The sequence below is a fragment of the Hippoglossus hippoglossus genome, chromosome 2 (genome assembly GCF_009819705.1).
Source record: "Hippoglossus hippoglossus isolate fHipHip1 chromosome 2, fHipHip1.pri, whole genome shotgun sequence".
NCBI lineage: Eukaryota > Metazoa > Chordata > Actinopteri > Pleuronectiformes > Pleuronectidae > Hippoglossus > Hippoglossus hippoglossus.
The window spans coordinates 3,197,278-3,212,397 of record NC_047152.1 but is presented as its reverse complement, the minus strand read 5'-3'; the positions used below and the strand labels follow the sequence as shown (position 1 = coordinate 3,212,397).

The 15,120-nt window shown below is 43.6% G+C and overlaps 1 protein-coding gene across 4 annotated transcripts in view; it reads left to right on the top strand.

The window, feature by feature from the left end:
• The window catches only part of LOC117776118 (activin receptor type-2A-like), a 37,330-nt gene that overhangs the window by 8,925 nt on the left and 13,285 nt on the right, over nucleotides 1-15,120 (top strand). For all 4 annotated transcript variants that reach the window (XM_034609815.1, XM_034609812.1, XM_034609813.1 and 1 more), the window contains exons 2-4: nucleotides 9,204-9,411; nucleotides 10,621-10,754; nucleotides 12,237-12,391. In XM_034609815.1, the coding sequence (XP_034465706.1) occupies nucleotides 9,204-9,411; nucleotides 10,621-10,754; nucleotides 12,237-12,391 (497 nt within the window). The remainder of the gene's footprint in view (nucleotides 1-9,203; nucleotides 9,412-10,620; nucleotides 10,755-12,236; nucleotides 12,392-15,120) is intronic.

The window sequence follows — 15,120 nt, the reverse complement described above, 5'->3', positions numbered from 1 at the left end:
AGTCTGAGACCACTTTTCCGTACATTTGCAGCCCACTCTGCATTTACTGTGGTGTGGAGGGGTTTTTAATATTTTTCAAACATATTTCTAGTTGCTTGAGCTTCTGTATTGGGAACCTCTATGTTTTTTTTTTGTATTTGTGTTTTCTTTTTAATAATAATAATAAGTGTGCTATGCCATTTAAAAAAATTAAAAAAAATCGGCAGATACCTTGGTATTTCAAATGTTTTACTTTTTATTGGTATTTTCATCTGGATCAGAACTCCATAACAGGGCTGTAGTCTCACCCCTGCAAATTTGGCTATTTTCGTTATCACAGTGGCTAATTACAAACTGTACTTTTAAGCTTCCACTCTCCACTTTCTCTTCATCTCTCTGTTTGTCTTTTTGCAGCTCTCTAAGCCAAATATTTGATTTGATGACTGTCCAGACCCCCTGACTTTTAGTCTTCCCAGATTCTGCTTTGTAGCGTAGTCAAAGCTACAGAGGATTAACACGATATGATATTTTGATTAAAAAAAGATATTTGTGATACAAATTGTGAGGCTGCATTTCACCTTGAGATAGGTGCATCCGGCTTATTCAGACGTGGATTATGGAAGATTTCTCTCACTGACTCGACTTGACTCTCCAGGGGCCAATTTCCTTATACATATAATGGAGCGTCTCCACCCCCCCCCACCCCCCCTCCGTTCTTCAGTCATTGATTGCTTGTTGTATAAAAATGAATTGAAATACCCGCGCCGCAGGCTTTGTGATATTGCAATATCACTGCTAATTCAATATACAGTTCAGCTTTAAGCCCTAGTGGCACTTAACACACCCTTCAAATAAATCCAAACTATTCAAGCACAGAGGGGATTGTGGGGGTAAAAGCAGAAGGGGGTTTTATGCAGATCCTTCTGCGGGAGATAACGAGATGTTTTAAATTGCTTGTCCTGTGAAGAATGTACGGTATGCGGTGGCCGACTGCGGCCCATTACACACAAGGGACACGGGGCTCCACTGGTATGTGCTCCTTGTGCAAACGGTACAGTCGGCGGTGAGAGACCCAGGCACTCTCCTGACCTGTCCGACAACCGGCCCCATCAGTGCTAACTGAGGCGGAGACCAATGGGCGTTTGTCGCTCGGGCATACCAGCGAGGATTAAAGGGATTGGATTCAGTTGCTGAGTGTGGTGGTTTTTAATGCCCCCCCCCCCCCAACCCCCACCGTGCCCCCTCCTCCCGGGCCGTGGAAAGAGTGCAGTCTTTGTGACCAGCTCACCCGAGCCAACCTGACCACCCCTGCCATGTCACGACACCATCTGATTGAGCATTAGAGTAGCACTCACAGCGAGACCCGGGCTGCTCTGAAAAATTACAGTATACTGTAAAGTAGTGTCTGACTCCGTCAATGCCTCTGTGCTTAGATTAGACTGTTGCCTCTCAGTTCAATCACCTGTACAGCAACAACATTACCACGGCTGCTGGAGAAAATATAGAACTGGTATAATTATTATAAAAACTTTTTTATATTTTCCTCTGAGCTCCTATGTTTTCCCCAGCCTCTTTTCTAGAATACATTTTATGATTTATACCATCAGGTACTTGAGGACGGTGAAGTTATCTCACATCACAGAAATATGGATAGAGCACCAAGGCTGACAGCTTAATAAACTTTGTTCAGTGGGACTTGGGAATCCATTTCCAGGCACTAAAAATGGTGTGCAGTGTACACTCAGGTGTTAACCTCGCCGTGGGCCAGCGGTCTCCAGTGCTGCCTCCGGTGCCTAATGCCTGTGATCGTCAAAACAGCTATAAATGGTGTAAAAAATCTTTATCCAAGGCGGCCAGGAGCTGGCCTCAAGGCAAGTGGTGGGATGCATTTCCAACCGGCAGAGCCCACGTTTACGTGTCGAGGAAGAGAAGAAGGATGGATGGATAGTGGTTGTAAAAAGAGCGAGTTTGGAATGGATGAGTTATGGCTACATTTAGTTAGTGAACACGGTTTCCTATGGCTGCCACTCGTGCAGGATTTTCAAACATTATTTCTTGCTTCCACTGCTGAGTTTGACAACTTTGCACAAATCCTGCAAGAAAACTAGACGGACACATGTAATCTTTATGTATTTTTTTTCCTAATCTACAGAATTAAACTAACAAACCACCTTAGGAAGAAAGCCTGACAGTCAACCTGATTTGCTTAGTGCTGCAGCCCAAACCAGGCTGACAACATTAGTCGCATGAACCCAGTGTCACCTCAACAGCACATCAAGTCTTTCTCTTCCCTTCCTTCCACGTCGTTGGAATACACCCAGAATCTGTTTTTCTGCCTTCTACATTACAGATAAATAATACTGATTGTTTTAAATACATATGATTCTTTTACAATGGCTGCAGCAAGGTGTTAACACTACTGGGAAGAGTTTTCCGCTGAATATGTGGTTATTCACACATTCAAAAGCTGTATTTGGTTGTGTCTTCACTTAGTTATGTGGGGGAGGAGTGTCAAATTGCATAAGCAGCAACAACAAGCATTGCTGGGAAGCCAAGGGGCCAATTCTGCAGACGTCATTCTAACCCCTGGCCTATACCTGCTGAATTCAAACCCTATTCCAAAAGCATCGTTCACGTTTGTTTTTTTTAAGCACTGGTCGCACATATTCCCACACAAACCAGCGCCCCAAGCACCCATACATCACTTCAAATCTGTTTCACGTCTGCCCGGACGCAGATGATAAGTTGATCCTAAGAACAAATTCCATCATAAAGAACAATCCCCGCTCCTGGCAGGCACACAAAAAAGCCTTGATAAATGAGTTGTTTACCTACTTCGGTGCACGCAGTGTCGAGTGCCGGCCTGGCCCGCCAAAATGCCACTTCATTATGAGGCAACAGAGCAGAGTAAAGCCCAGCCTGCCCCTGCGACCAGCCACAGAGGGGAAATTAGATATTTAGTTCCTGTTTTCCTCAGCAATTATCAGGCAAAGAAATACCTGATGGACAGATCATGAGTCTAAACCGTCAATTTTTTATACTGACAGATAACAAGTTCATCCGTACGACTGTTCTCTCTATTTTTTGCTGCGGTTGTGTCGCGGCACCGTGCGATGCAGAGATGACCTGGCAGCGAAACCAGAAACATGAAGGCATCACTTCTCGTGTGATGGAAGGAAAATAGAAAAAAAAGCTAATTGCAACAACACGATCAAGGTTGAATCAAAGTGGTGTTAAGACAACTGGTGATGGAGAGGAGCCAAGTATACATTTATCTACATAGACACGGCTTCTTCTACCTTCCTGGTAGCAGCTGCCTATCGGCCAAAGCGGCTTTAATCGAAATTTCTCCCAACATTTGGCAGGTGGTTGGTGGTCGTTTCCCACCCAGCATGCACCTCACTAGCCCTGGCCACAGATCAGACCAGAACCATCTTCGCTGCATGGCTCCTACCTTGTAGCCCTCGCTTGGCTAATGAAGAGACATGTGCCAATACGCAGGATCCGATGTAGTTCTCCCTTGTGATTTCTGTCTCCTCTCTGGACATTTGGCGTGTATCTCAAACAGTGGCCATTCAGAGAGAGACTCTCGTCTTGAGTAGAAAAGTGAATTTGAGGTATTACGGGGCCCCGGCTACTTACTGTCTCATGAAAGGAAATGTTTAGAGAAGTAATTGCTTTGGAGAAATTGCTTGCATTGGAGAAATGCGGCGGGTCAGAGAAATGAAGGACAGAAAAAAAAAAAAATTGTGCTGTGCCCATCTGTTTGCACAAAGGATCTTGTTTTCTAAAAACCCAAACATTGCATCTTGGGAGGGAAAGTTTCCAATTATATAGATATAGAGACATACAAGGTTCTTTCAAACTCTGTGTTAAATAATTATGAAGCTTTTAGACACTTTTCACACATTGACCCTCTTCACTCACTTATAAATATGAATTCAGGGAGAATAAGGGGGATTGTTGTTATGTTAACTTTTCACATAAACCTTCAAATTATGGATTCATGCCTTAAACCAGGCTTTCTATATCTTATTCTTTCTATATCTTAGTATTATTTTCAATCTGAACCCTTGCTCATGTTTTGCTTATTCAAAACTTGAATTAATTATATTCATAAATACAATTATAAAGGAAGGCTATGAAAGGGTTATTTAAAAAACTTCTTTAAGTGGAGAGTGTAGCTTCTTTCATTACTGTGCTTTAGTTGTACAAGGCATTACTGCAAATTTACTCAATGCAACATTATGACTGAACAATTCAGATTAGAGAGCTTGAATCGTTTTTCGTGGATATGACTTCCTTTTGAAGCTGGAGGTGAACTCGTGCCAGCAGCGAGCGGTTTATCATGGCGTGCCTCGCCATCGAAAAGCGATGGCATCACCCTCTGCGTCTTCGTGTCAGGGCCCCCGCTGTAACTCTCAGATTCAGGTTCCCTGAATTGCCTCAATCTAGCATTGACCTATTGGCCACGAGACAAAAGATTGAATTTTCAGAGCCTGCAGATAATCAGTAACCTCCTCCAGTTGCTGCGTCTTTTCATCGTTTCCATCTTCGGATTACACACTCTCAAGTGAACTCACATTCCCCCTGTTTTCAGGCGACTTATTCTTTGAGATTTCGTGTCTAATAACCTAATTTGATCATTCTGTGGTCACAGGAATAAAGTGTACACTGAAATATAGGTACTTTTCCGGCACAATCTTTTTCAGTGTATGATGCTGAACTTGGTATTAATATCAAAGCAATACATTTTGGTATCGTGACAAGACCAGTTTACAGTTTACTTCCTTTAGTTTGGTGCTGTGGGAACTCGGGAGTTTAATCACTGTGGATAAGTAGCATCGGCAAAATGCCCAAAATGTAGAAATTCAAAATGTCAGGGTGAATTTTCAGAGCCACCGATCAGAGAGAGGGAGAGAGTGGGGGGGGCGAGAAGCAGTTTTTCCAAAAAGCCCCGGTGGACTGAGAAGTGGGTCGGGCTGTGTAGACGTTTTGCAGGGGGGAGGCATTGCTTAAAAATCTGCAGCCAAAGTAGGTCACGGTTAACCTTGATAAATCTCCAGTATGACTGGGAGGGAGGAAGGAGCTTCCATGAAACGCTCTGTGGTCATTTCATTTTTGCGAAAGAAAAGTGCTGGACGAAAACATGCCTACTTCTGTCTGTCCCAGTGATTTGACTGATTGGACTCCATGTAAAGTTTTGTCTTCGCCTCTTGCATGGTCTCACAATCGATCCACTAGATGAGAGTGTACCACCGCTTTAGTTTCCCCTTCCTCCTTTTGTCGCTTTTCCACTTTTTTGTCCCTTTTTTTAAAATGCTTTAATCCCGACATCTTCCTTTAATGCATTATAAATTAAATATATGTTCCCTGGGTCTTAACTACGAAATCAACCTTGTCTATACACCACGTGTTTGTGGTCCTTCAATGGCCTTTTTCCTCTATTTCTATCCCTCTCTCCCACAAACCTTATTACAGCAAACAAAGTGAGCCTGTGCCTCTCGTGTTTGACATTTCCATGCGTCGAATATCTTCGGAGACAAAGAGGCTTGGCTCTTTATTGCCTGAATGTGTGCTTGTGGGTGGAAGCCCCATTGTATGTCCTTGCACAATTACTTGTGTAGGCTCTGCACTCGATGACATTATCCGCTTTAGTGAACTCTGAGCCGCAAAATAGTCAGAAGATTGATTTCCCCGCTTTATATCTTTCATATCCGCCATACTGCCGAGGCCGCTCTTGCCCACCTTTGGCATACGGCACTATAGGCAGCCGGCCCGCACTGTCACCTCATTTCAGAGAGGTGATTGATTTGGGCTCTTAACGGCTGTATTTACAACGGAGCTCTGTGTTTGCAGTTCACATGGTTCGCAGCTCTTTCTCACACAGTATAATACCTGAATGGAGGCATTATCAAAGGAGCCGTTGAGGTGCTGCTGCTCACCTCGGCCAAAGGAAAAAGAGACGGCCGACATTGCTTTTTTCTCTTTTGCTCTTTAGATTCATTTTTAGAAATACTGTACTTTATATCCAAACCACTGAAGGGCTTAAAACAAGTTGAGTCAGTGCTTTGCTCAGGGGGACAAAGATACAAACTAAGTCCAAAGCCGGAGCAATAAATGGTCTAACAAATTGTATTGTACGGGCCCCAAAAATTTGGCGGCTTCAGTTTCACAAACCTAGAAAGCTGGATAAAGACGTTATTATTATGAGTAACTCGTACTGAAGTCGATCCAGGAACTCGCTGCTCATCCTGCTTCTGCATTCGTTGTGAATCACTGCGAATAAAATGGAAATGTGTATGCAAAGCTCCCGGACGCAGCGACTGCGGGGGATCAGCGTTAGCATGGCTGATGCTGCTAATGAGCTCACCTACGATGGAGGTAAAACATACCTCCATCGTTTGCACCTTCAGCTCCCTCGAGGGCGAATGGACGGGATGATGTATTCATGCCCATGCAGGAAGATTAATAGGAGCTAGGTTGCACTACAACTTATCTTTCATAAGCTGGAGTTTCCGATGGAGTGGATAAACAAATCTTATAGAAAAACACTCCTAGTATACACTACTGTACAGTGATATTAAACTATAGTAGGTCAATTGAGGATAGGGTCTTTCAAGGAAAAAAAACGTGTTTTCTCATCTCTTGTTGCCATCAGGGGATCTCTCCGCCCACTTCTTTATTATCTGCCGTTCATCAGTGGCCACAGCGAAAACATCTCTATTTTCTCAGCCTCGAGATGTGGTTGGAAAATTACTCGAGACCTACGTCACCCTAAAGGAATGACGGGAGCTTCGCAAGCCTCATACCAAACACTTGAGTTGAATTGTTGGCTCTTTCTTTTTTTCTTACCGGTGTTTTCTCTCAGGCGTATTTCATTAAGGCATTTTCACGGCTGTGACAGGAGGGCCGGCCTTTTCAACAGCTCTTCTTCACACCTAATCTCTGCACTTTTGAGTGTCTCACTCGAGGGCATCTTGGCAAAGGTTTCGGCCGTACAAAAAAAGAAGAGTTAATGTTGCTTTTCCTCTGCTTAGGCAGTGAGTCAGGCTTGCAGAATTTGCTCCTTTCTTCATTTGGTGCAGTTATTTATTTCCATGAACTAAATGCACAGTTCAAACATCTAGAATGTGATGTGTTTGCAGGGGAGGAATTTTAGAGTCTGCAGGGGGGGGTAGTGAAATGAAGACCACATGAACCATATGTCGGATGATGTAATCTTCCTTGGGGCATTATTTAAGTTTATGTGCATGTTCGGGCAAAATTTCTCAATTTCTTTCCACAAGCAGATATAAAAAACAACTTTGTGGGTTTCTTGTTTTCTTTAGCTTACATATGTACTCGCAGTTTGATCCACGTGCTCTGTTTTTAAACCAATTATTTTTTTCGCGTTTTTCAATGTGCCGTGGCTTTTTTCTCACTCACCGGCCCGGACTATTTTCCTCCCCTCCGCCTTTGCTCCAGCCATTTGCTCTCGCAGGCAACAGTTCGGAGTCGCACCTGTTGCTGTGAAATACTTCGGTGCTTCATGGGAAATGGATTTGACGAGAGAGAAAATGCCGTCAGTGCCGCTAAGAGGCCCAGTGACCTCGCCTGCCAGTGAAGTTAGCCTCTCTCGCCTCCATCCGCAGCTGTTATTGTCGCTGAGGAGAGACATGGCTGGGGAGCTGGCGCTAACTGGATTGACTTAAGCAGCCGTTTTATTGAAAAATACATGATCTTTCTGAAGTTAACCTCCATTATGCAAGCAAAGCCCTAATTTCTGGAAGCTGCGGCGACTGGAGACACAGTTAAGGCGGACAGGACACTCTGTTATTACCCTGGCGGATGAGAGGGGGTACTGATCACATGAACCGGAGCATTATTCTTTATTTGTTGCGTTTTACAGTTAAATCATGGAGCACTTTGGAGACATTAAAAGCAACTAGATAAAAAGCTGGTATAGAGTGCAAATCCTAGCAGAGTGGGCAAATTATAGTTTAAGTGAATAAAACAAAAATAAATGGAATAAACACTAACAGCTCTGATACCTCTACCCAGGAGGTGTTTATCAAATGTCTTGGCCTGACAAGCTCTAAATAGATTCATGACAGACCCCAAACTGCAGTAATCACATACAAGAGCCCAAAATACATCACGTAACTCAAAAAACCACTTGAGACCCCCTTCAAATTGGAATTGAAATGAACTCCAGTTGACTTACATCATTCCCTACTGTATTCAGACCTGGTGTATGATCGGGACTCCAGGCGCCGAGAAACACGGCGGGATTTTTATCAAACTTTTTTTCACTTATGTAAACAGCCTGAGGAAGTTCACAACCGTTTGACCCACGCATGGCACTGCTGTCTCTCACACAAACGAGTTAAGTCACATTTTCACACTGGAGCGGAGTAAGCTGGCTGTTCGGTATGAGCCTCGGCAGAAGGGGCAGGAAAATAAATTAAATTTCCCATGGTGTTGAGCTCCAGTTGATGCATATGCACTGAGACCCGGCATCAACAGTCCTACTCATTGCCTATAGAGCTCGAACAAAATAACGTGAAGACAGCAAGCATGGCCGACTATTTTCAGTCTTGTCAGCAGTCTAAACTGGACCGACTCCCCCGACAGGTGATGAGAAGTGGCAGCTTAACTGACAAGCTGTCATGCCGTCACTTCTCTGGATATCGGTTTGCGAAAAAACCTGCAGCTCGCATTCATCTGCAGGAAACCAGAGCACCCTTTATTTTGGCGGGGAGAGAAGTGGAGGATTTAGGTTTCCTTGCTTCGCCTGTTTGTTTCTCCAAAATCTTATTTCTGTCAGTCGTGCCTGGCTGGTTTTTATTGTTTGTCTCGAAAAAAAAAGTTTCATCTTTCATGGCTGTGTTGACATTAGAAGTAGATTTTTCATTTCGAAATGTTTTTTTGTTTTTTTTACGACTTCATTGTGTCTCTCAAACCTTGAGGCTGTAAAGAAATGTCGCTTTGATACAAACTTTATGATTACTGATTATCTTCTTTGTCAGTGACAAAGCAGGACAATAACTTTCTCATCTTTGTCCTCAGAAGCTTGCAAATCTCCAAACTCCAAATCCGCCCTCACAGTGTGTGCCTGGAAAAATATTTCACACAAATTGTTATTTTTAACCTTCAGGAAAAGACACAAACGCATCAATACCTTCTTCATAATGACCTTTACATTTACAGTCATTTAAATAACGTCCTCTTTGCCTCTCCAGGTGCCATCCTAGGACGCTCGGAGACTCAGGAGTGCGTGTACTACAACTCCAGCTGGGAGAAGGAGCGCACCAACCGCAGCGGCATCGAACCTTGCTACGGCGACAAAGACAAGCGGCGGCACTGCTTCGCCACGTGGAAGAACGTGTCCGGCACCGTGGAGGTCGTCAAGCAAGGCTGCTGGCTGGACGACGTCAACTGCTACGACAGGTACGCGGGTAAAGGGCACGTTAAAAGCAATCGCCAAATGAGTCAGGGAATAGTTTTTTTTAATAAATCAGGTAAAGTTTTCAAACATATATGGGAAGTATGCAGTGTCATTTCAACGTACTGATTGGTTGATATCTGAACCGTGGTCTAAAATCATCTGTCCATCATCATCTGTCCATCATCAGAAAACAAAAGAAAGAAAAAGAACCGTTATCAAAGACTACCTACGTTTTCATCTGTGTGCAAGAAAGTGAAAATTGTTGTGCTTTATTTCTAATTACAACAAACATCCTTCCCTAAAAAAACCTGAGCATTGATTTCTGAGACAAAGCGGCAGCGCAGGTCTCTCAGACAGGACAAAGGCAGCACATCCAGAGGAAGGCTTAACTGTAAATACTTTGCAAATCACCTTGAGCACAGGTTTTCGTCCCTCTGTGCGCTTCCCCATCCGAATGACTTGCACAAGGCTACATTTTTAAATACAGCAGAGATGGAATTTAAATTGCTCCCTGGATCTCCACTGAAAATGGATTCCGTCTGATGTGTGTGTGCAACCCTGGACTGTAAGCAGATATTAATAAGTGGTCATTTTTTCTTCTTGCTGGAACATGAACCTTGCATCAGATGCTGGTTTGAGCCGGCTCTGCTCCGGTTTTCTTTTGATTCCTGGGCCGATTACGTTGCTGTAGATTCTGCAGCCCGCTCAGTTTGGGCACCTCTGCTCAGACGGCGCCGCCTCGCCTCCCTGGAGAGTCCAGAGAAAGTCGAGGGCGGCTGCCGCTTCCTTTGGCTTTTATCTGATGACTGCGATTGTGAAAGAGAGAGTGAATGTGTGTGGGTGTGCGTTAGTGAACATGTGTGCTTGTGCATGCAAGTTTGTTTTTCGGCATGTGCAGGAGGTATTTTATAAATGTTTGTCTTTCATGGCTTGTGCGGCAGCGAGGGAAGGGAGAGGAAGTATGCGTTTGTGTACGTTTGTGTGTAGCTGTGTGTATGGTCAGAGTGTTTGTGTGTCTTCCTTCAATGAGTGCAAGGAGAGGTGTGTGAGCACTCGTTTGTTATCAGCGAGCACATGCAGATAATGGGTTTGTTCACGTGTGTTTCCTTACTCGCACTTGCGTTGATGAATTGCTTTCATGTCCTCTGCAGTGTGTGTGTGTGTGTGCGTGCGCGTGTGTGTTTTAATGTCTAATTCCATGTCCCCTGTAGTAATGAGTGTGTGGAGAAGAAGGAGAGTCCCGACGTCTTCTTCTGCTGCTGCGAAGGCAACATGTGCAACGAGAAGTTCCTGTACAACCCTGAATCGCACCCGCAGAGCGACCAGCAGCATTCGACCGCCTACAGTATGTACAGTCCAACGTGCACACACATATACACACACTAACATGCAGCAATATCCCCCTGATTGGAAACGGTATCAGGATGGGGAAATAGTATTGGAACATCCAAGTTAAAGTCAGCTTTCTTAAATGATTTATGTTTTTAAGGGTTTGTGCCTCTAAATAACAGCGGAATAAGCGGGCATGGAAGAAAGTTACTTGTTACCTCACCCCTTGTAAATATGTTAGTAAGTTAGATGTATATCTGGCTTCATTCTAGACCACCGGCAGCACATCTATGGTTTTTACTTTGAAGACATATTCCCTGTGCAAAATGTGTGATGGGAGATATTTGTGCTCGGGACCAGGTCTTAAATATATTAAAGCACAGCAAGAGTAACAAAATCCAAAAGTCGTCACCTGAGTCGAGAAATTTTGCTTCTCCTTATGTGAAATACAGTCATTTGTTAAATTGCAATTACATAATTAGGTGTAAACTAAAGTGTTAGCATGCAGTCTGTATAAGAGGTAGCATGGAACCCTCTGACTCTCGATATAGTGCATGGCTCACTTTATTTAACCAGGAAAGAAACCCCGACAATACGGCAGCATCGTAAGTTGCAGGCCAAAAGAAATAAGCCAGCAAAGGAAATTAGTAGAGTAATAAATAATCGGTAAGTTTACAATGGCAGAACTCTTGAGGTGTTGCTCAGTTTGACGATGGTGAACGACAGAACATGTCACCACCTCGACCAGCGCTTGATATCTGTCGTCAATCGACCCAGCAGCGGTGATTTTCTTGTCCTTGCACTCCCAACTTTCCAACTTAATTGTCCAACAGGCCAGTCTGTCTCTTTTTATCCCTTCAAATTTGACTTTCCGAAACCTGGAGACACCCCGTAGAGAAAAACAAACGTCTGACAAAGCCCCCGAGAGAGTGATGATGCAGCTGGTGCAGCCCCAGCGGCCCTCACTGCTTCCTCCCCCCCCCCCCCCTCTCTCCCACCCTCACCCCGAGGGCGGCAGTGGTGTTCGGCGTCCGATCATCGGCCCTCTGACAGCACTGCCGAATCAGACTGTCACACCTTGTGATGGGAGGACGGGCTGAGCCAGCAGACGTCACCCAGCGACTCTTGCAGGGGTCGGATGCAGTTCAGAGCTCTGTTATTTTTGGCGGGCGGATTACGTTATGTCACGAGATGGATTTGCTAATCCTGCTGCGTGCGTGTGTGTGTGTGTGTGTGTGCGTGCATTGATATGATCCCTAAGCACAGTGGCAGTAAGCTGTAAGCAGAGTTAGTGCTGCACTCTGAGATGATGTAGCACAATGTCAAGCCAATCGGGCATGTTGTTTTATGTCTTCTTCTTTTTTCCAGGTTGTGTTTTCTCTCCGTCAGTGTCCACAATTTCTGATTTGTCATTGCTTTACTCTTGTTGCCATGTCGATCAACACAAGCCACTTTTTGTTAACTTATATCTCTTCTCTCCGCTGCTCTCTCCCCACAGCCACCTCCAACCCATTTTCCCAGAAGCCCCAGCTCTTCAGCACTCTCCTTTACTCGCTGGTCCCCATCGTAGGCCTGGTGGCTGTCGTCCTCTTCTCTTTCTGGATGTGGAGGCATCACAAACTGGCCTACCCGGCCGCCCTCGTCCCGACACATGTAAGTCTCCCTAGGGTGAGAGAATGAAAGCCAGACACAACAATCTCTCAAACTCTCCAAGTAAAAATGAAATACACACACTGACACTCTGACACAAATCCATGATCACTTCTTGTCTTTGGTCCGCAACGCTCACTGCTGTAATATGTTTCCAGATTTCACCTGTCAATCAAACATTGGCGAGCAGACTGTGATGTCTTCTTTCTTTTAAGATAGAATTGACGCGGTGAAGAGTTTCTTCTTCTTTTTGTCTGTTCAACAAATAGAAAATCTCACTTCATGTTTAATTTTAAACAAAGGGGCAAATCATTTCTTTCCTAGAAAAAAAATTTAAAATTAAAAAACCAAATTAGTTCAAGTTTATGTGTAAAAGAAGCAGAACGGTATTTGTTGAGGCGGAACCATGTACTGAATGCAATCGGGTTAAAAATAATCAAAGATAATTTATTGCAGAAAATGTCTGCCTCTGCTCTGGTCGATTTATTTCCTACATGAGTCAGTGCTCTTTTGTTGGTCCCGACAGACAACTCTCGTATTGTTTAAAGTTTGCCGTATGATGCATTGAAGACTCGGCTCTGCCGTCTCTATTTAACCAACCTTCAACTTCATCACTGATCCGGTTTCTCAGTGAGCTGAAACAGCCTTGGCCTTTCCTGCCCCGCGCTGCGGAGGGACAGAGCTGTGGTCAAACAGAACGGACACACTGTGCGGAGAGTTTGCGTTGGGATAATTGCTTTTTTCAGTTTCTCCCTTCAAAGTTGTATAGGAGGATAAGAGGAGCTCTAGTTCTGTCTTTTCCCTTTTTCCACGACTCTCTTCTGGAGCCCACACATCTCATGACTTGCTTTTAAAGCCGCCAGAGGGTCTGGAGATGAATTGAATTGGCATAGTGTGTCAGAGATGCTCTTAAGCACACATACATTTTAAGTGCATATTGTGCCAATTAGGTTAAAATAGAGTTCGGATCCACCTCTTATTTTGCACTCGTTCACCTTTCATTACGCTGCTTATTCAGACAATCATCTCTTTTCCTATGCAGCCACACTTTTTCCACCGCTGCTTAGTTTTTTTTTTTTTTTCATGTCTTCACCTGAATCTGCCAGTTCCATCACAAGGCGTTTTTTAACCCGACAGCAGCGCGGCTATGTTCTCTGGTGCTCGGCAGCAGGGGAAAAAGAAAGCCATGCAGAGCTTCCACCGTATGGAAGAGGAGTCAGGGGCCTCTGCATTATTGATGAGGCTTTATATAGGCAAACACAACTAAACACAGAGTTGCTCGCAGCTCTGCCTCAGAGGACGCTTGTGGTGGGTGAGTGGGTGGGTGAGTGGGGAGTGCGGGGGTGGGATCGAGGAGAAACATATGATTCTCTCAACTCCGTTATTATATTTTGCAGGGTGATAAAGTATAGTAGGGAAGAGACAAAGAAAAGACACCGACCCAATACAATCAGGGATGCTAATGTGCAATCGGAAAAACAACACCGCTAAGAGGCTTATGAACCACCCTACCTGGAAACACATAAATAAATAAATACATAAATAAACACAGAAAGCACAACAAGATCATGGCCAAAGAAGAGTGGATAAGATAATGAATGATGATACAGTCGGGGGGTAAAAAAGAAACAGCTAAAGGATTGATAAAATCACAAAGAGAATAAAATGGAATGGAAGAGACAGGATGGAACAAATGGGCAGAGTGTGCTTGTGCATGAACTAGTAGGTGTACAAGGACACGAGAGGAAACAGGATATATTTAAAAGTCAACTTAGCTGCAAGTAGGTGATGAATTAAACCCCATTTGCCTGCAATTCCAAAGGAAGCCAAAACAAGCACGTCTGCAATGTTTATCTACATTTGTTCTGGCATCCATAAGTTGTTTTAATTGATTAAATGTAGTTTTCCATTAAGTGGAGAAAATACAGTGCAGAGTCCAGAAGTAGATTTTTATTTTTTTATTTCTGGTTATTGGAAAAATGTGTTTTTGTGCTACACCTCAGGCTGTATATAAAATAAAAAAAGAAGCAGAGGTGACTCTGATAATCAAACCGCTCACTTCTGCAAAGTCACAGAGGACAGCTTCTAGCAGCTCTGACACTGTTGAGAGTAAAAACACAACACAAACACCTTCTGTTTTCACAGGTGACTGTGTTGGGATGTGGAACAGCGATGACATTTTATTATATAAGAACTTAAAAGGCATAGAAGGCATTTGTGGACTATTGTTACCAGACTGTAAAATCTGAAATAATAAAATAATCATGTTTACTTTAACAAATGCAAGTATCGCCCAGAGGCACTTTACAAATTGTCGACAGCTTCTTGCAATTTGTTGCGTTAGCGTTATTAAAACACTTTGTCGGATGAAAATTGAATAATTTGTCCGAGTCAGTCGTCATCATCATTATGTTTTCGTTAAATATTTGGTGTTACAGTTTTTATAAATGAATTGGAATATAACATTAACATCACTTATATCAATTTAGCTTCTTGAGAGATAGGTGTAAAATTGCATTATTACGGGTCTGAAAATGTCTTTTAAAAGTCTTAAATGTTGTAACCTGCGGACACCATGTTAGATATTTTACAGATGTAGTGCAAAAACAAAAAAGAGGCAGCATAGCAGACTGTCATTTTTTGCTTTATCATGCTTGTTTCTCTTCATCTGTGCATAATGCTCTGTGCATATTCATGTATTTTTAATGTGACAGTAACAAATTGCCCGCACC